Source organism: Salvelinus namaycush, chromosome 6 (genome assembly GCF_016432855.1).
Source record: "Salvelinus namaycush isolate Seneca chromosome 6, SaNama_1.0, whole genome shotgun sequence".
NCBI lineage: Eukaryota > Metazoa > Chordata > Actinopteri > Salmoniformes > Salmonidae > Salvelinus > Salvelinus namaycush.
The window spans coordinates 24,296,083-24,317,579 of NC_052312.1; the positions used below are offsets into that span (position 1 = coordinate 24,296,083).

The 21,497-nt window shown below is 42.5% G+C and overlaps 1 protein-coding gene across 2 annotated transcripts in view; it reads right to left on the bottom strand.

The window, feature by feature from the left end:
* The window catches only part of arhgap36 (Rho GTPase activating protein 36), a 93,564-nt gene that overhangs the window by 25,532 nt on the left and 46,535 nt on the right, over positions 1 to 21,497 (bottom strand). For both annotated transcript variants that reach the window (XM_038996255.1, XM_038996254.1), the window contains exons 2-3: positions 12,040 to 12,196; positions 2,975 to 3,049 (exon numbers count right to left, since the gene is read on the bottom strand). In XM_038996255.1, the coding sequence (XP_038852183.1) occupies positions 2,975 to 3,049; positions 12,040 to 12,196 (232 nt within the window). The remainder of the gene's footprint in view (positions 1 to 2,974; positions 3,050 to 12,039; positions 12,197 to 21,497) is intronic.

The window sequence follows — 21,497 nt, forward strand, 5'->3', positions numbered from 1 at the left end:
TAGGGATGGTGCCAAGTTTCCTCCAGATAAGACGCTTGGCATTCAGGCAAAAGAGTTCAATCTTTGTTTCAACTGACCAGAGAATATTGTTTCTCATGGTCTGAGAGTCCTTTAGGTGCCTTTTGGCAATCTCCAAGAGGGCTGTCATGTGCCTTTTACTGAGGAGTGGCTTCCATCTGGCCACTCTACCATAAAGGCCTGATTGGTGGAGTGCTGCAGAGATGGTTGTTCTTCTGAAAGGTTCTCCCATCCCCACAGAGGAACTCTGGAGCTCTGTCAGGGTAACCATCGGGTCCTTGGTCACCTCCCTGACAAGGCCCTTCTCCACCGATTGCTCAGTTTGGCCAGGTGGCCAAGTCTAGGAAGAGTCTTGGTGGTTCCAAACTTATTCCATTTAAGAATGATGGAGGCCACTGTGTTCTTGGGGACCTTCAATGCTATATAAGTGTTTTCTTACCCTTCCCCAGATCTGTGCCTCGATACAATCCTGTCTTGGCGCTGTACGGTCAATTCCTTCTACATCATGGCTTGGTTTTTGCTCTGACATGCACTGTCAACTGTGGGACCTTATGTAGACAGGTGTGTGTCTTTCCAAATCATGTCCAATCAATTGATTGTACCACAGGTGGAATCCAATCAAGTTGTTGACACATCTCAAGGATGATCAATGGAAACAGGATGCACTTGAGCTCAAACCTATTTTCGCTTGTCATTGTGCGGTATTGTATGTAGATTGATGAGGATTTTTATTGATTCCATTTTAGAATAAGGCTGTAACGTAACAAATTGTGGAAAAAGTCAAGGGGTCTGAATATTTCTGAAGGCAGTGAATATACAGTATATACCAGTCAAAAGTTTGGACACACCGACTCATTCAAGGGTTATTCTTTATTTTCACTATTTTCTACATTGTGCAATAATAGTGAAGACATCAAAACTATGAAATAACACATATGGAATCATGTAGTAAGCAAAACAGTGTTAAACAAATCAAAATATATTTTATATTTGAGATTCTTCAAATTAGCCACCCTTTGCCTTGATGACAGCTTTGCACACTGTTATTTCATCGTTTTGATGTCTTCACTATTATTATACAATGTAGAAAATAATAAAATAAAGAAAAACCCTTGAATGAGTAGGTGTGTTTTGTCTGGTACTGTATATATTTATCTCTTATAGGCTTCAAGGGGTCATAAAATCCAAAATAAAATAGAAAAATTATCATTGGTATGACCATCTTAAAACAATACCATATAGCTTAGTAGCACCCCCCCCCCCCCCCCCCCCCCTGTCTTAGACAGGGCTTAGAGTCTTATGGGTTAATTAGCATTTGTTGGCATTAGCGTTAGTGACGCTACTCGCCTCTGATCACTTGAGCGTTCGTTTACCCTCGTTTGTTTTCGACCACTCCATCCCTTCATCCATTCATCCATCCCTGCCAAACCCCTAATGTTCTGACTGAGCATTAAGTACTATCATCTTAGGAGATTTACCCAGACACAGACCTGAGAGCACCAAAGGACAGACAGGCAGGCAGGCTGGCCACTGCCCTTCGTCCCACAACAGGCTCTCTAGCTGGCCCTCATGACAGACAGGCTTCCCTAGGTATTGTCCTAGCTTGGCTAGTAGCTAGCTTAATCAACAGGCAGGTTGCCTAACCCCAACCCTAGATAAAACAGCAGGCCTGCTGGTCACTGGCCTAGGTAACAGGCTGGCTAGCTGGCCATAATGCTAACAGGTTGGCCGCTGGCCTGGGTAAAACGTTTGCTAGCTGTTCATAATGCTAACACGTTGGCCAATGGCCTAGGTAACAGGCTAGCTTGCTGGCCATAATTCTAACAAGTTGTCCATTGGCTTGGGTAACAGGGTGGCTAGCTGGCCGTAATGCTAACAAGTAGATTGGCTGGCCACTGTTCTGGGGTAGGCCTAATACAACAGACTGGCTAGCAGACCCTGTCCTGTCACGGGTAGTCTAATCAACCCTAACCCTGGTAAGACAACAGGCTGGCTAGATGGCCCTGCCCTGAAGGCAACCAGCTGGAGGAGAAAGAGAACATCTCTTTATTCTCCCTGATCACACCTCCACATGGTCAGCACTGGGCCAAGGAGAGGATAACAGAGTGTGTGTGTGGGGGGGGGGGGGGGGAGAGACTGTGTACACGTGTGTGCATGTGCCTTTTCGTTATTTGTCAGTGTGTGTGAGAAGGAGAAAAGCGACTGTGAAGTGACTGTGTACGCATATACTTCCGTCAGAGTGTGCGTGCGCATGCCTTTATTTTCTGGGTCAGTTCGTGTGCGCGTGTGAATGTTTATGAGAGTGTATCAGTGTGTACACTCAGGAGGCAGTGTTGAAACCTTCTACAACAGACAACAGTTGCAAAAATGAGTCATCTGCAGTATAAAGAGGCCCTTGCCTCTTGGGGTTGAAACCGAGCTCACTGTCGTGAACACAATGATTTCACAGCCATTAAGCAGCTTTAGTCCCCGTTAAACAATGAAGAGGTAGAAAAGCTACTGGCCTGTAGGTCAACAGTGCTTGATGATTTGACAAGCATTAGTCACTTAATTGTCATTACGGAATAGAGAAGGAGCCCTGGAGCTACTGTACTGTACGTCAACAGTGGTTGATCATTTCACAGGCATTAGTCAATTAGTCAAGAAGGAGTAGAAGCTCCTGTAGACCTACGTCAATAGCGGTTAGTCTGTCTCAGAGCTGTGTATCTAAGTACATGACTCTGGTCTGTCTGACCTTCTGAGGTATGGTATTTGGTCTCCGGTTTTAACAAAGAGTACTGAGTCATAGGTGTGCATCCTTAACAGCACCCTATTCCCTACATAGTGCACTATATAGGGTGCCATTTTGGAAGTGAAAGATTTCGCTTCCAAAATGTGAAAGATTTCGCCCCCACAGTGAAAGATTTCGACACTTCATCATCTAGTTTATGGGGGGGGGGGGGGGGGGGGGGCTTACCTCGCTCTTTCTCTTTCTTTTCTTTGGAGAAGGAGTCAAACTTCCTCCTGAGCGATTTTCTCCTCTTACGGATTTCTGGAAAAAAGTGGACAAAAAAAATAGGTAGTTAATTAAAAAAAGACAAAAAGACAAAAAGAGGTTGTTTGTTCATGAGAGTGAAGAGTAATGTAACGTTTGCCTGGTGACGTTTTAACTGGCTTCTTTATAATCTGCGTCTCACTTGCAGTTTATTTGAATTCACAACCCAAATGACACCCTATTCCCTATATACAGTATAGCGCACTACGCCCTATCGGCCCTGGTCAAAACTCCCCAACCCTGTTCCTGAAGAGCTACGCTCTTGTAGCTTTTTGCTCCAACCCCTGATTCAGATGATCAAACAGCTAATTATTAGAATCAGGTGCACTAGATTAGGTTTGGAGTGAAAACCTACAGGACGGTAGCTCTCCAGGAACAGGGTTGGAGAGCCCTGATACAGGGGATAGGGCGTCATTTGGCACACATCCTCGGTAATGTTGGGTTTTCTCCTACTCCTCCCACCATATCGTCTCCTTGTAAAAAAAGGAACCATAAACGATGCTAAACAAACATACACACATGTAAACCGGGATCGAATATTAGCACAAAATCTCCACCCGTGTGAAGACCAAACAAGAGAAGAAGAAAACACATGTCCGCCCGCACGCCCCGCCAACGCACCGCGGCAAGTTGCTTTCCTGAGAATGACATCTATTCCTCAATTCAGGCGGTACTAAGAATAGACCTTTTTACAACATCAAGTCTTTGCGTGTGTGTTTGTATAGGCCACAGCCTCCTGTACTGCCTTTGTAGCCTTTAGCCAGAGGGTGACACCAGAGAAACTACATGCAGATCAAGGATGTGATTTTACAACCTAAACATCCTCTGACGAGCTTTATCTGGAAGACATCACTGTTTGGGTTTCGGGGCTTTAAAGATCACAGTCGTGTGTACAGTCTGCGTGTGTGTGTGTTTGTAAGGTAGCACGCCTTTGCTGTTTAGGACTGGTTTGTTGCAGAATCCTTGATCTTCCATGACTACAATGTATTTTTCTTCATTTCTCTCAACATGATTGGGCCTGGGCACAGATCTAGGATCAGCTTAAACTCACGGAATCCCAATCCTCACCACTAATGGGGAAACAACAGAACTGACTCCACACCAGTGTCTAGATGCAACTTCATCCTTAAGTGCTGACCGGATAGGAGTTTTGAAGGCCTCGAAATGTAAATGATCCGAGCAGTCAAATCCCCATGTGAAGAGGTTTGTTTGTGTGTGTGTATGTGTGTGCGTGTGTGTGTGTGTGTCAAGGGTTTAAAGGGGGTCAAATTCCCATGACTACAGGAAATTAAAGTTTATTTCCACGGCAATCGTCTCCTCCCACTCGGCACATGCCAGAGCAAGGGTTAATCTTTGAGCAAACTCAACGCTCCGTGTGTGTGTATTCCCACATGCAATGTACTAAGTATGTGTGTGTGTGTGTTTGACAATGGAGTGCACACTTAAGGTTTGGGGATGTGTGTGTGTGTGTGTGTGTGTTTGCCAATGGCTTGCACACTTTAAGATTAGAGGACTGACACACACACACAGAGTGGTGAGAGATAGATTTAGGCAAAGCAAAAAATCTGAAAGAAAGGCCCAATTGGGGCTGAGAGAGAAAGAAACAGAAGGACAGAAATAGCATGCAAGAGAAATAAAGGAAGTAAGAAAATAACGACAGACCCTGTGGGATTGCTTCCTATATCCATGAGAAAATGAGACATAAAAAGTCAGTCTCTAGAGTTGCCAAATAAGCACCACTCTGACTGCTAAGAACAGAGATTTCAGAAAGAATCCATCCATCAAGCGTAGCCAAGGCGTTGCCAGGAAACCAACAACAAACAAACACACACGCATGCACACACACACACACACTGTAAAAATAAACCAGAGGTTCTGGAATTGGCTCAAACAGCGGGATCAGAATAGAAACCTATGGCGACCTCCCTCCATCCCTCAAGCAGATAGCTCCCATAATATGAGTCTTCAGTGTGTGTGGACGTGTTTAACTACCAATAGTAAACAAACAAAAATTTGACCAACTCGGGACATTTTGTTATTCCCCACGAGGACAAATGCTATTTCTAGGGGGTTTAGGGTTAAGGTTAGAATTAGTGTTAGGGTTATAATTACGTTAAGGGTTAGGGTTAGGAGCTAGGGTTAGTTTTAGGGTCAGGAGCTAGGGTTAGGTTTAGGGTTAAGGTTAGGTTTTTGGGTTAAGGTTAGGGTTAGGTTTAAGAGGGTTTATGTTTACGTTGGTATCAAACTTTCCACGGGCCTATTGGAACTTTCTGCCCTGTTTCTGTGTTGGAGAGGTCTGGAGAGGGTGGGAGAACATGAGAGGCCGAGAGCTCCAAGGGGTCACCCACAACAGTTCAAATACAGGAGGAAGATAATTATCAATAAAATCTTGAAAGTAAAAAGGTTTAATCTTAAACCAAATTTCACATAAAATCACAATAAAACATGCATACTGGAATAATTCAATAAATAAATAAATAATTAAGTAAGTACTTAATTGGAAATCCCCCCAAAAAGGATGAAGGGATTACGTGCTATGTTAAAGTGCATAATATAATAAAAATTCAATGCAAAATATAAAAAAGACAAAACCAGATTAAGCAATTAAATACATTATTTTTTTATTGAACTTCCTCCTTGTGTCGGGGGCCCCTCCAGCTCTCTTAATTAGGCCCTCTCTAACTCCCACTATCAGTACTTTATACTACTCCTTAACATTCATACCAAGTGGAGCCAAGGACTTAAGTTTGGATATCCACCTTGATTCAGCTGCTCTTCTCTGGCCTATGGTCCAGGAGGCTTTCATCTCCCGACCGGTAATGCAGAGGGAGGTTGTAGGGTGGATTTGAAAGTGTTTCACCAGGTGTGTTTGTAATGTGTTTTTTTCAATTGTGTAGAGGTGCTGTTTGAGGCGTGTCAAGACTGTGTGACCGGTTTCTCCTCTATAAATGTTGTGGCATAATGTGCATATTATGGCATAAACAGTGTTGGTGCTCTGAATGGTCATGAGTTGTGGGATAGGACTGGAGGTTTGTGCATGTGGATTTTGAACGTGTTGAAGTTGTCTATGGTACTGTTGTTCAATAGGTGGTTTTGGAGTGGGCTTATTGGAACATTTGACAAAAATGAAGAGATCCCTTAGGTTGGGGTTTCTGCGAACAGCTGATAAAGGTCTGAATTCCTGGAGTGGGGGAAATGTACGTCGTGTTTGGGTGAAAGCGACTTTGAGTCTAGAATGAAGGAGACTGTTTATGTCTGAGAAGGTGCTGGTGATGGATATAATCTGGGGTTCTGTATCTGTTGGGGGGATAGGAACAGGGGGTCTGGGAAAGGTCTGAGGGTGGAGGACAGGGATAGGATGGGGGGGATAGGGATACGGACCCAGAATCGGGAAAGGGATAAGAATAGGTGTGGGCTGTTCTCCCAGGTCAGGAGTCAGTGCCTGGTCCAGAGTTCTGCAGGAAGAGTTATGGAGGTTAGGGTTAAGATTAGGGTTAAGGTTAGGGTTAAGGTTAAGGTTAGAGTTAAGGTTAGGGTTAAGGTTAGGGTTAAGGTTAAGGTTAGAGTTAAGGTTAGGGTTAAGGTTAGGGGGGATCAAGCATTCTGTTCTGGGTGAGGCCTGCCAGTGTGTTTGCCTTTATGTACCTCAATGACCGCTTTGAGTATCCCCTCTTCCCCAGTGCACTAAATGGGGTCTGTGTGGCTGAATGAAAGTCTTTCTGTTGTGTACATAGTCTACGGAATCAAATGAGTTGTGATTTGACAATGCCAGTGAATGTATGTTTTGGGTGATAACGGGACTTGTGAAGTAGGGCGTGTGTGTCTGTGTCCTTGAAATATACTTTTGTTTGTGAAGAGACTGTGTGTGTGTGTCAGTCTCTTGAAAAAATTAGTTGTTTCCAAGAAGTTGATTGTTTGTGGGTGGATGACATATTTAACTGTTATGGTAGGATGATGGTTATTGAGTATTTCAATGAATGTTGTGAAATGTACCAGATCGTGTTCCCACACTCCGAAGATATCATCCAGGTATCGTCTATAAAACACGGGATGCAATGGGCATTTATCCATGGCTGTCAATTCCCAGTCTGCCATATAGATATATAGGCTGGGGCAAATGTTTGCTCATCGCCGTCCCATGAATCTGTAAGTAGTGTTTATTATTACATGTGAAATCATTGATTCTTAATCCAAGTTCTAGAAGCTGTAGGAGGTGTGAGTCTGGTCTATCTGAATCTGGATTGCAGATTTCACCGCTGCTAAACCTGACAAAATATCTATGTTGGTGTAGAGAGAATCTACAGTATATCTATAGTGAATAGGTATGCATGTGCTGGGACTGAAATGTTGTGAAGTGTGTCTATGAAATGATATGCATCCTTAAGGTAGTAGCTAGGGTGCCTTTGTGAGATGGGATTGAGGAAGTAGTCAATAAATTTGGCTGCTGGCGAGGACTCGCTCCCACAGATGGAGGTTAGGGTTAAGGTTAGGGTTAAGGTTAAGGTTAGGTTAAGGTTAGGTTAAGGTTAAGGTTAGGTTTGGGGTTAGGTTTGGGGTTAAGGGGATCAGGCAATCTGTTCTGGGTGAGGCCTGGTTAGGATAGGGTTAGGGTTAAGGTTAGGGTTAGGGTAAGGTTAAGAGTACGGGTTAAGGTAAGGTTTAGGGTTAGGGTTAGGGAACATAGAATTTTGAATGGGACTGAATTGTGTGTCTCCACAAGATTAGCTGTACGAGACTGTGTGTGTGTGTGTGTGTGTGTGTGTGTGTGTGTGTGTGTGTGTGTGTGTGTGTGTGTGTGTGTGTGTGTGTGTGTGTGTGTGTGTGTGTGTGTGTGCATGAGTGTGTGCATGCACGCGCGTGCATGTACTGTGCTTTCTCAGACATCAGCTCGCTCCCATATTTTGTACATAAGCCATCACTGAAACAGTAGTGGGCCTGATACACCAGGGGAGTTGGGTGGCTAACTAGTGGAGGTTGTGTCCAAAATGGCAGCCTACTCCCTTTATAGTGCACTACTTTTGATAAGAGCCCTATGGACTTTGGTCAAAAGTAGTGCGCTATAAAATAAATAGGGTGTCATTTGGGACAAAGACACAGCAGTAACACACATGGGAGGTGGCTGGCTAGCTAACAGAGACTCTGTATGAGGTCTCCACCCCAGGGAGAGGGACAGGAATATTCCCAAACATTACGGACTCTGACTGATCCCCCTTCCCTGTGACAGTTATAAACACTGGCCCCCTCCGTTTTATATTTGTATGTGTTTTATTTATTTATACAGTATATTGTATATCGAGTCATGCTGCTATAGAGTTATCTGACCCTGACTGACTGATTTAACTGTTTTCTATTTACGTATTCTGCAGCTCAACAGAGAATGAAATGCAGTAAAAAAAAAAATCTATTTTAGTCTTAATAATATAGTGTTGTCCAATAACTTTGACAATATTTGATTTCAAGATTCTGTAAGGAATGAATTGTTGACATATAATTAGAATGTACTGGAACAGATTAGGTGAAAACTGATTTGAAATGTTTGACAGATTTTCTTTGTTCCATCCATGACTGGTTACATGCTGTAACGGTAACACATTTGAATGCTCTACAATGTACAGTATGGTTGTATAGCAACTGTGTGACAGCGACTATGCCTTACTGAGGGGCAACAAAATAGTGATCAAATTAAGATCCCACATCTGTATTATAGTCTATTCTAATAGACCTCCATTCCTAACAACTGTGAGTGAACCGTTACACTTTTGAACACATGTTTAATTTGTACATTTATACAGTGTGTGGGAGTCCATTCTCCTGTTTTACTTCAGGATAAAAAGTCACCAATGGAGGCAAAAGGAATGGATGAGCTGGATAAAGTACAGTAGGTCTTGATGAAGGTCTTTGTGAGCAAAATGTTGCACTTTCCAATTAGTTTAATTTGTGAGTCGACTCGACACTATTCCTTCTTCTATTTTAGTTCAAGGTAAAAAAATATATATATAATCACACAATAAATCAATAAAAATAGATGTTTTATAATGTCTAAATGTCATCCTCTTGTTTTGACCAATGGACTTGTCAGTCTGCTTATCTTAGGTAGCGTACACTACATAGCACTGACTAGAGAGTGGTCAGGGGTCAAAGGTTGAAAAGTTTGAGAGGTTAACGGTATGAACGTAGACCAAAGATGGTGGATAAATGAAGAGAGTTCACTCAGGCCGTTTACCATGGAAAACATTTGTCAGTTCGGGTCTACTTAATGGGGTGGGTCCCCCATAGACACCAATGCAATAGCAGCTGGGTCTGGTCTCCTTAGTTCATTGACTTTTATTGAACCAGAAAAAAAACAACGAGTGGGGTGACTCGCTTCCTCTTCTGTCTCTGCGTAGACTACATGGAGAAGCACTGAGATCAGACTAATGCCTCTTATGTAACCCAGGGTGACACGAGAGAGGAATGTCGCATGCTAAGACCCCTCAGAATCAGAAGCTTCTTACTCCTACAGTACTCTTCTTACTCTGGGGCGGCAGGTAGTCTAGTGGTTAGAGCGTTGGACTAGTAACTGAAAGGTTGCAAGATCGAATCCCTGAGCTGACAAGATAGAAATCTGTTGTTCTACCCCTGAACAAGGCAGTTAACCCACTGTTCCTTGGCCATCATTGAAAATAAGGATCTGTTCTTACTAACTGACTTGCCTAGTAAAATAAAAAACTCCTACAATACTATTTGTACTCTTCTTACTCCCAAGCTTCTTACTCTTACTATTTTTACTCCTATAGTACTCTTCTTACTCTTACTATTTTTACTCCTATAGCACTCTTCTTACTCTTACTATTTTTACTCCTTTAGTACTCTTCTTACTCCTACTCATCTTACTCCTACTCTTCTTACCCTTCTTACTCCTACTATTGTTGCTTTTAAACTTAAACTTTTATCTTAATGTTGTATCTAATCTTCTGACTCCTACTCTTTCAGCTTAAGTTGTAAGACTATATCTGAGCTGTACTGTAAAATTCACTCAGACTTATTGAGGTAATACAGTCTGGGAGTGGTGGTGGAATGAGCAGAAAACATGTAGTGGGTTTCTATATCATATACAGTTGAAGTTGTAAGTTTACATACACCTTAGCCAAATACATTTAAACTCAGTTTTTCACAATTCCTGACATTTAATCCTAGTAAAAATTCCCTGTCTTAGGTCAGTTAGGATCACCACTTTATGTTAAGAATGTGAAATGTCAGAATAATAGTAGAGAGAATGATTTATTTCAGCTTTTATTTATTTCATCACCTTCCCAGTGGGTCAGAAGTTTACATAGACTCAATTAGTATTTGGTAGCATTGCCTTTAAATTGTTTAACGTGGGTCAAACTTTTTGGGTAGCCTTCCACAAGATTCTCACAAAAAAGTTGGGTGAATTTTGGCACATTCCTCCTGACAAAGCTGGTGTATCCGAGTCAGGTTTGTAGGCCTCCTTGCTCGCACACGCTTTTACAGTTCTGCCCACAAATTTTCGATAGGTTTGAGGTCAGGGCTTTGTGATGGCCACTCCAATATCTTGACTTTGTTGTTCTTAAGCCATTTTGCCACAACTTTGGAAGTATGCTTGGGGTCATTGTCCATTTGGAAGAGCCCTTTGCGACCAAGCTTTAACTTCCTGACGGATGTCTTGAGATGTTGCTTCAATATATCCACATAATTTCCCTGCCTCATGATGCCATCTATTTTGTGAAGTGCACCAGTCCCTCCTGCAGCAAAGCACCCCCACAACATGATGCTGCCACCCCCGTGCTTCAGAGTTGGGATGGTGTTCTTCGGCTTTCTCCAAAAAGTACGACCTTTGTCCCAATGTGCAGTTGCAAACCGTAGTCTGGCTTTTTCATGGCAGTTTTGGAGCAGTGGCTTCTGCCTTGTTGAGCGGCCTTTCAGGTTATGTTGATAAAGGACTCGTTTTACTGTGGATATACATACTTTTGTACCTGTTTCCTCCAGCATCTTCACAAGGTCCTTTGCTGTTGTTCTGGGATTGATTTGCACTTTTCGCACCAAAGTACATTAATCTCTAGGAGAGAACGCGTCTCCATCCTGAGCGGTGTGACGGCTGCGTGGTCCCATGGTGTTTAAACTTGTGTATTATTGTTTGTACAGATGAACGTGGTACCTTCAGGCATTTGGAAATTGCTCCCAAGGATGAACCAGACTTGTGGAGGTCAATTTTTCTTTTCTGAGGTCTTGGCTGATTTATTTAAATTTTCCCATGATGTCAAGCAAAGAGGCACTGAGTTTGAAGGTAGGCATTGAAATACATCCAAAGGTACACCTCCAATTGACTGTAATCTGTAAACAATTGTTGGAAAAATTACTTGAGTCATGCACAAAGTAGATGTCCTAACCGACTTGCAAAAACTATAGTTTGTTAACAAGAAATGTGTGGAGTGGTTGAAAAACGAGTTTTAATGACTCCAACCTAAGTGTATGTAAACTTCGGACTTCAACTGTATCATGTCCCTATTGCTATCATTCTTCACCTTGTTCAATGCCATGTACTGCATAGTGAAGAGCTCTACAATCTAGACCAGGAGGAGCAAAATGTAATAATTTCAGGAATTTTATAAAAAGTGTTATGTTTAAGAAATTAAAGTCACCAAGAAGAGAGATACAATACTTTTTCAGGACGCCGACTATATATTTCAGTCCGTCCTTTCTAACACGGCCATAGTAAATTCTCCTCACTTGCATACCTTTGGGGACTTCAATGTCGTATAGCACTACATATCTATGTCCTTTCTACCATGGCCATACAGTAACTACTACTACTACTTCCTCCATACCTCTGGGGATGCTGATGTTGAATTCGAGGGCCCTCTCCTCCAGATACAAACCCCGATTGAGCTTTGAAGAGCTTTACAATCTAGACAGAGCCCAGCACTGTATACATATCTCTGTCGTCCTTTCTGGCCTGGCCATATAGCAACTAAGTCCTTGTGTACCTCTGGGGATGCTGATGTTGAAGTCAAGGTCCCGCTCCCCGAGATGGTAGCAGGCCACCTCTTGCAGCCTGGCTCTCTCCAGTTCAGATAGGCTCTGGATAGGCACCGGCTGCAGACGCACACTCTGGCCCAGCATGGTCGCCCACGTATGGTCCCCCTGGAGGGAGGGAGGGAGGGAGGGAGGGAGGGAGGGAGGGAGGGAGGGAGGGAGGGAGGGAGGGAGGGAGGGAGGGAGGAGAGAATGGTTAATGTGCTATTACTTGGAGGCATTACACATAGTACCAATCACAGCTAAGAACTGAATTACTTGATATCATTTACAATGTACTCCTAGAAGGGGGAGGGGCCAGAGAGAGAAAAGGGCATGTGGGAGATGAGAGGGAGAGACGGGAAAGAAGGGAGATGAAAGGAGAGAAAGATAGGAAAAGAGATGACTTAAACATGAAAAGGCAATCATAGAAAACATTGCTGAGTAAGTTAAAACATTTCCACAATCAAGACCCTCGTACCCAAACGACATTTGAATTACTATGATGTTTTCTTTAATAGGTTTCCTCAAACCATACAATTTACTGTAGCTAAGTATCAAATGAAGAGTAAACCATGAAGGCGGCTATTTTTATGGAAATCATTATCGCTGGCTTCAACCCATCTCCACGAGGTTACTGCTGTCCTTGGCATGTCCCTACCCTTAACCCTAATCCTAACCCTAACCTCTACCCTACCCTAACCTTAACCCATACCTAACCCTAACCTCCTTAGATTTAATCTTCCATGGAGTAGCGACGTCCCAAGGATCCCAGAAGGACTACCTCAACTATTAACCAACCATCAAATAATCTTTGACTAGGATCTACTCTACAGGGTGCGTCCCAAATGGCACCCTATTCGCTACATAGTTTCCTACTTTACATAGTTTCCTACTTTTGACCACAGCCCATAGGGCTGTGGTCAAAAGTGCACTATAGGAATAGAGTGCCATTTGGGACGCATACATAGCCAAAGGTTAGGCCTACCGAGAGCTTAAAAACATCTTTACTGAATGTCCCTTTCCCAACAACTTGATTATAATTATGCTGTAGCTTGATAGGAATGATGATAGGGAAATTGCCTTGTCCTCTGCAGGTGGTCATTTGAGTTTTCTCTGAGAGTTGAATGGGTCAGACAAATACACACGGGATTGTATGTGCACACTCACATACACACATTTCTTACGGAAAAAGAACCATCCATCTGTTTTCTTTCTATTTTGTTTTGTTTTGTTTTAGTCAGAAGACAAGCTTTCTTTCGACTGCTCAGGGCTATGTCTAGGGGGCCAAAGTCAGGCCATTCTATGTCTGAACAATAGAAGAAGAGAGTTCGCAACCGAAGGACACTGTTTGAGGCCCTTTCCCTCTGGGTTAACACTGGACCCACAAAGCTTGGGAAACAATCATAAAGTGCGTCTCAAATGACACCCTATTCCCTATAGGCCCTGGTCAAATGTAGAAGAACTGTAGGTCTCAGAAAACAGACATAGACTTTGAATGTATCATCTTGCTGTGGGAAGATGCAAGCCATGCTGCCTGTTTACGCTGTTGCCAAACGCTTCATGTTCTTGCCAAACCCCATTTCTGTCGTTGTCACAACAAACATGACAAGTCCATTAGGAGTTGGCAAGGAACAAGAAAGAAACTGGAAGAAAGAGTACCAGACTAGGAAGATGCTGTCCTGAAATCAGAATCAGCTGGTATAGAACCTTAGCCCATACTCCTGCAGTATATATTGATGTTCTGGAATCAGTATCAGCTGCTGCTCTAGAACATTAGAGTAACACATGCTGTTCTAGAATCCTTTATACACTAGAAAAACAGTCTAGGGTACAGTATATTCATATGAAGTAATTTTGTGGAATTTGATGTAATATACTGTAGCTGTACTTAGCCTAATCCTTTGACACTGTAAAGGAATGGATGGAATGGTATGAACATGGTAAAGGGGGGAAGAGAGAAGGACAGATTTAAGTGTTCAGATGGAATCCATTCCTACCTGGTTACAATTTCATTCCTGGGTGATTACCAGGAAGCTAGAACCTTATAAACAACCTCATGTCATTGGAATGGGCACAGGATGAAGGGAATTAAAGAGGTCTAGAATAACAAATGAAAACCAGAAACAAGAAAAAAAAGAGGGAGTAAGAGGAGAGAGAGAGAAAGAAAGAAAAAAAGAGGGAGTAAGATGAGAAAGAAAATGGAGGGAGTAAGAGGTGTTTTCTTTCATGTTGGATTAAGGTGACAACATGGTAAGTAAAAAACAAATACGGTGCTGGGATGAACCCCATCCGTGGTGGTCCACTTTGACGACCCCGTACCCTACTGGCAACAAGGGAATATATGTGTGTATATGTATGTGTGTACGTGTTCTAGAGTCCTGCATCTGGTTGGATATCCGCGGTTCTCCATGGATGACCTGCACATTTTTTAAAACATTTTTTCAACCCGCGGTTAGGTTCTCGGTTTCCGAAGATTTCTTACAAACTCAGGAGCTTGTTGTGTTGTATTCTGTTGCGAATTCCACTCTGTGAACGGTGAGGCAGACAGAAGACCAGCCATGCACCCAGTGGATCAGGGAACTGTTTGTTATTTGTGGGGTGTTGAAACATTTATGTTTCGTCCTCCCACGTGAGAATACGTTGCCAAGTGTACTTTTCCTGGCTAGCCTAGCTCACTCAAAAATGACTAACGTAGGCCTAGGCCTAACCGGAGAAATAAAAATAAAGGTTATGAAATACACCATCATGGAAACAGGTGCTGCGCGAGTTAAATCCCCCGGTTTGGTTTGGAAGGATTTTGGAGGTCATTGTGGACAAGGACAACAACCTGGTAGATGGATACCCAGCCTGCAAAAAGTGCAAGCAGGTATTTGTTTATGATAGGCTGATTCAGTTTGTTATCAGTTAATTATTCCGTTAATTCAGGCTTTTGTTCATTTAGACCATACACAGGCCATATCAAGTTTAAACCGGTGCGGCTGGTAAAAGTTTGAGTAGGCTATAGTCTACTAAAAACATTTATTTTTGCAGCCTATATTCGATTCTGGGAATTGTTTATTTAAGTTTAAATTAAACTATTTGATTATCTAAACAATATTGAATGTAAAGGTCTTGTTTTGTTTTGTCGGCTATAGGCTTTCACTAGAAGGACTTTTTTTTCCAGAGCGATTTGAATTGTCAATGTGCCGCATCTCATTGTGAAAATAAAAAAATGAATGGCATGGTTTATCCAAGTGTTGAATATACCTGCAGACAACCTAACCTAAAGATAGCCTATGCTACTACTCTGGAGTCTGAAAAACAATGAAATAAATAGATGTTTCTTGGCGGGTCACGGATCAATTCTATGCAGGTGGGTCAGGTTGCAAAGAAAAATCCGTCCTTATATCGGGCATCGGGTGGGGCTCGGAATTGATGTGGTCGGCGTGGGGTGGGTGCGGCTCCAAACAACTGACCCATACAGGACTAGTGGGTTGGGACAAAAGCTCATCGAAACCCCCCACTCTACTCTGGTGGTCCATTTTGACAAATCCTTACCCAGACTGGAGCTGAGGAATGTGTGTGTTTATAATGTGTGTGTGTGTGTGTGTGTGTGTGTGTGTGTGTGTGTGTGTGTGTGTGTGTGTGTGTGTGTGTGTGTGTGTGTGTGTGTGTGTGTGTGTGTGTGTGTGTGTGTGTGTACAGTCAGGTCCAAAATTATTGGCACTCCTGATGAAGACTATATGAAATAAATAACACAGATACTGAGCCACAGTATATTGTATGCTGACATTTTTTGAACCCCCCCCCCCCCCCAAAACAATGGCTCAAAGAAAGTTTAAAAAAAATCTAATAAAGATAGGGGTCAAAATGATTGGTACCCCTGTTTTCAGTACCTTTCAATACCTCACCTTGTGAGGATAATGGCACTTTGCCTTTTCTAATATTTTATGAGATTGAAGAACACATTGGGAGGGATATTGCAGATAGATTGTGGCTTTCATGAAAGTTATTGTCTAAATAATTTCCAATCCCCCATATATATATTTTTTAAACAAACAAAACATAACTTTTAAAATACACTGTCCGTAAAATGTATATTGTACGCCTGTGCTGGAAGTAGAAGCCTACGTGTTGTTGTCAATTAGTTTACTCAAATTAGGGTAGGAGTGGTAGTGTTAGGGGTAAATAAAGGAACATATATTTTTTTAAGAATAATAAAAAAAAATATTGTGAAATATATATTATCATTTTGTATTATTATTTTTAAAATATATTTTTCTTTATTATTTTCTCCTAACCCTACCACCCCTCCCCTAATTGGAGGTAACTAATGGAGAATGCCAAGACTCTGTTAAGCTGTCATCAAGGCAACTTTGAAGAATCTCAAATATAAAATATATGTTGGTTTGTTGAACTCTTTTTTGGTCACTACATGATTCCATATGTGTTATTTCATAGTTTTGATGTCTACGCTATTATTCTACAATGTAGAAAATAGTAAAAATAAAGAAAAACTCTTGAATGAGTAGGTGTGTCCAAACTTTTTACTGGTACTGTATGTGTGAAATTAGTTTTGATATACAGTGCATTTGGAAAGTTTTCAGACCCCTTCCGTTTGTCCACATTTTGTCATGTTACTGCCTTATTCTAAAATTGATTAAATAAAACATGTTCCTCATCAATCTACACACAATACACCATAATGGCAAAGCGAAAACAGGTTTGAAAAAAAGAAAATAAATAAATACCATACTTATTTAAGTATTCAGACACTTTGCTATGAGACTTCCATTGACTTCCTTGAGATGTTTCTACAACTTGATTGGAGTCCACCTGTGGTAAATTCAATTGATTGGACATGATTTGGAAAGGCACACACCTGTCTACATAAGGTCCCACAGTTGACAGTGCATGTCAGAGCAAAAACCAAGCCATGATGTTGAAGGAATTGTCCGTAGAGCTCAAAGACAGGATTGTGTTGAGACACAGATCTGGGGAAGGGTACCAAAAAAATTCTGCAACATTGAAGGTCCTCAAGAACACAGTGGCCTCCATCATTCTTAAATGGAAGAAGTTTGAGTGGCCCAGCCAGAGCCCAGACTTGAACCCAATCAATTTTTTGGGGATAGACCTGAAAATAGCTGTGCAGCAACGCTCCCCATCCAATCTGACAGAGTTTGAGAGGATCTGCAGAGAATAATGGGAGAAACTCCCCAAATACAGTTGTGTCAAGCTTGTAGCGTCATACCAAAGAAGACTTGAGGCTTTAATCGCTGCCAAAGGTCCTTCAACAAAGTACTGAGTAAAGGGTCTGATTACTTATGTAAATGTGATATTTCAGTTATCTACACTGCTCCAAAAAATAAAAGGAACACTTAAACAACACAATGTAACTCCAAGTCAATCACACTTCTGTGAAATCAAACTGTCCACTTAAGAAGCAACACTGATTGACAATAAATTTCACATGCTGTTGTGCAAATGGAATAGACAACAGGTGGAAATGATAGGCAATTAGCAAGACACCCCCAATAAAGGAGTGGTTCTGCAGGTGGTGACCACAGACCACTTCTCAGTTCCTATGCTTCCTGGCTGATGTTTTGGTCACTTTTGAATGCTGGCGGTGCTTTCACTCTAGTGGTAGCATGAGACGGAGTCTACAACCCACACAAGTGGCTCAGGTAGTGCAGCTCATCCAGGATGGCACATCAATGCGAGCTGTGGCAAGAAGGTTTGCTGTGTCTGTCAGCGTAGTGTCCAGAGCATGGAGGCGCTACCAGGATACAGGCCAGTACATCAGGAGACGTGGAGGAGGCCGTAGGAGGGCAACAACCCAGCAGCAGGACCGCTACCTCCGCCTTTGTGCAAGGAGGGGCACTGCCAGAGCCCTGCAAAATGACCTCCAGCAGGCCACAAATGTGCATGTGTCTGCTCAAACGGTCAGAAACAGACTCCATGAGGGTGGTATGAGGGCCCGACGTCCACAGGTGGGGGTTGTGCTTACAGCCCAACACCGTGCAGGACGTTTGGCATTTGCCAGAGAACACCAAGATTGGCAAATTCGCCACTGGCGCCCTGTGCTCTTCACAGATGAAAGCAGGTTCACACTGAGCACATGAGCACATGTGACAGAGTCTGGAGACGCCATGGAGAACGTTCTGCTGCCTGCAACATCCTCCAGCATGACCGGTTTGGCGGTGGGTCAGTCATGGTGTGGGGTGGCATTTCTTTGGGGGGCCGCACAGCCCTCCATGTGCTCGCCAGAGGTAGCCTGACTGCCATTAGGTACTGAGATGAGATCCTCAGACCCCTTGTGAGACCATATGCTGGTGCGGTTGGCCCTGGGTTCCTCCTAATGCAAGACAATGCTAGACCTCATGTGGCTGGAGTGTGTCAGCAGTTCCTGCAAGAGGAAGGCATTGATGCTATGGACTGGCCCGCCCGTTCCCCAGACCTGAATCCAATTGAGCACATCTGGGACATCATGTCTCGCTCCATCCACCAACGCCACGTTGCACCACAGACTGTCCAGGAGTTGGCGGATGCTTTAGTCCAGGTCTGGGAGGAGATCCCTCAGGAGACCATCCGCCACCTCATCAGGAGCATGCCCAGGCGTTGTAGGGAGGTCATACAGGCACGTGGAGGCCACACACACTACTGAGCCTCGTTTTGACTTGTTTTAAGGACATTACATCAAAGTTGGATCAGCCTGTAGTGTGGTTTTCCACTTTCATTTTGAGTGTGACTCCAAATCCAGACCTCCATGGGTTGATAAATTTGATTTCCATTGATAATTTTTGTGTGATTTTGTTGTCAGCACATTCAACTATGTAAAGAAAAAAGTATTTAATAAGAATATTTCATTCATTCAGATCTAGGATGTGTTATTTTAGTGTTCCCTTTATTGTTTTGAGCAGTGTATATATTTTTTGTAAAATTTCTAAAAACCTTTTTTTTCTCTGACATTATGTGGTATTGTGTGTAGATTGATGAGAAGAAAAAAACGATTTCATCCATTTTAGAATAAGGCTGTAATGTCACAAAATCTGACTAGTTTCAGGAATCTAAACATATGTCGCGCATCAATACTTCACAGGAGCCATTTGAACATCAACTTTTTTTAAAAATCAAAATGCGTTTTTTGGCAGAAATGCCTTCTGGAAAATGTGAACTTTCATGTACCTTAATAACAAACTTTTATGCCATCTGTAATTACAAGATGGCATTTAGCCACAGAAAAAGCGAGCAACTTTCCCACTAGCCATGATTGGCTGAGATCATGAGTGGGCAGGACATGCCGGGAGATGAGTTCAGATTGGTCTGCCATGTAACACGTTTCTGTCTATTTGAGCTGGTCAGTATGTGTAGGTAATCCTGTCTAACGCAGCTTTAAAAAAAATATTATATCGGAGGTAGAACTGCATAAATGTTGCCCTCCACTTTCTGGAGGGCCGAGTTTTGAAATCAGTGGAATTAGAGTATAATAGCTAAGAGATGGAAAAAACACCTGTCTCTGGATTACATCTTCAAACTAAGCAAGGCTAACCATGGCATCCTCGACAGGGAGAAGTGTCCATTCCATGTATACGGGTAAGAGAGTCGAGCTAGCTACATTTTCAGATATTATATGTTTCTAATTTTGACAGAAAGTCATTTTCATTTCATGTTATAGTGTACTGAATTCGGAGGGCAGAAATTATTACATGTTAAAGCATTAGACCTCTCACTAAAGGCATCAGTCATACAAAAGTTATACTTAAATCTGAACTTGTTCTCTAGCAAATTAGTAAGAATGTCTCACCCCATGTTCAAGAATGGCCTTTTTCACATTATTCAGATTTCGGTTATTTGAAAATGAAATCATCTCCAAAATTGTCACACGCTGATCTGTTTCACCTGTCTTTGTGCTTGTCTCCACCCCCCTCCAGGTGGAGGCCCATCTTCCCCATTATCCCCAGTGTATTTATACCTGTGTTCTCTGTTTGTCTGTTGCCAGTTCGTTTTGTTAGTCAAAATTACCAGTGTTTTTCCCCTTGCCCCTGTCTTCTTCTAGTTCCTGTTTTCTAGTGTTCCCGGTTTTGACCATTCTGCCTGCCCTGACCCTGAGCCTGCCTGCCGTTCTGTACCTTATGGACTCTGATCTGGGTTACTAACCTCTGCTTGTCCTTGACCTGTCATTTTGCCTGCCCCCTGTTCTAGTAATAAACTTGTGTTACTTCAACACTGTCTGCATCTGGGTCTTCTCCTGAAACGTGATAAAAATATAATTATTTTTTTAACAAGTCATAGAAACTTGGTTGCAATTTCAGTTTAATCCACCAGAAAAGACAGAACAAATAATACAACAAATATTGTGGTTAAACTATATCATCTAGTTGATGATCCCTAGCGTAGAGCATCTCAAATAGAACCAAGTTCTATTTTAGGGTTTGGCAACGCAGATACTGGCCGATCTGGTTTCCCTGTTAGGGTAAGTTTGGGGCCGCAGGTACCCTAGTGGTTAGAGCATTGGGCCAGTAACCGAAAGGTTGTTAGATCGAATTCCTGAGCTGACAAGGTAAAAATCTGTCGTTCTAACCCCTGAACAAGGCAGTTAACCCACTGTTCCTAGGCCGTCATTGTAAATAAGAATTTGTTCTTAACTGACTTGCCTAGTTAAATAAAGGTGATATAAAAAGTGTAGAAAGAAAAACAAAGAGCAGTGAGGATTCTGGAACTGTCACGACTTCTGCCGAAGTCGGTCCCTCTCCTTGGTCGACGTCACCGATCTTCTAGCCATCACTGATCCATTTTTCATTTTCCATTGGTTTTGTCTTGTCTTCCTTCACACCTGATTCCAATCCCATCAATTACGTGTTGTGTATTTAACCCTCTGTTTCCCATCATGTCCTTGTCGGAGATTGTTTGTTTGTATGTTCGTGTATTATGTATTGGTGCGCGACGGGTTCTTGTACCCACTTTTATTTATTTTGTAAATTTGGTTTTGGAGTTTTATTAAAGTCTATTAAACGACTCCATTTATACCAAGTTCGATTCTCCTGCGCCTGACTTCCCTGCCACCTACACACACGCTATTGCAGGAACATTTACTATGACTCTAAAAAGGTTGAATACATTCTCATATGATAATATGGTTGCTGTTCTGTTGCAAGAATACACCATGATCAGGGCCAGGAGTTTTTCCTGTCCTCGTGACCTGATGAATCATTGTACACATGACTGGTCGGATATGAATCCTCTAATCTCCATCCCTATGACGCCCGTTCCGTTTATTCTTTCCATTTCATTTATATTTCCCGTTTGTCATGTCCGCACTGGGACAGCTTTCCACTGGAGTCATCATTACTCCATACTGTACATGCCTGACCAGGTCGGGAATCAAAGGTTGAACAGGTCATGTCCTGTTCAAACTATATCAGGACACGATCAAGAGAACATGGTGATA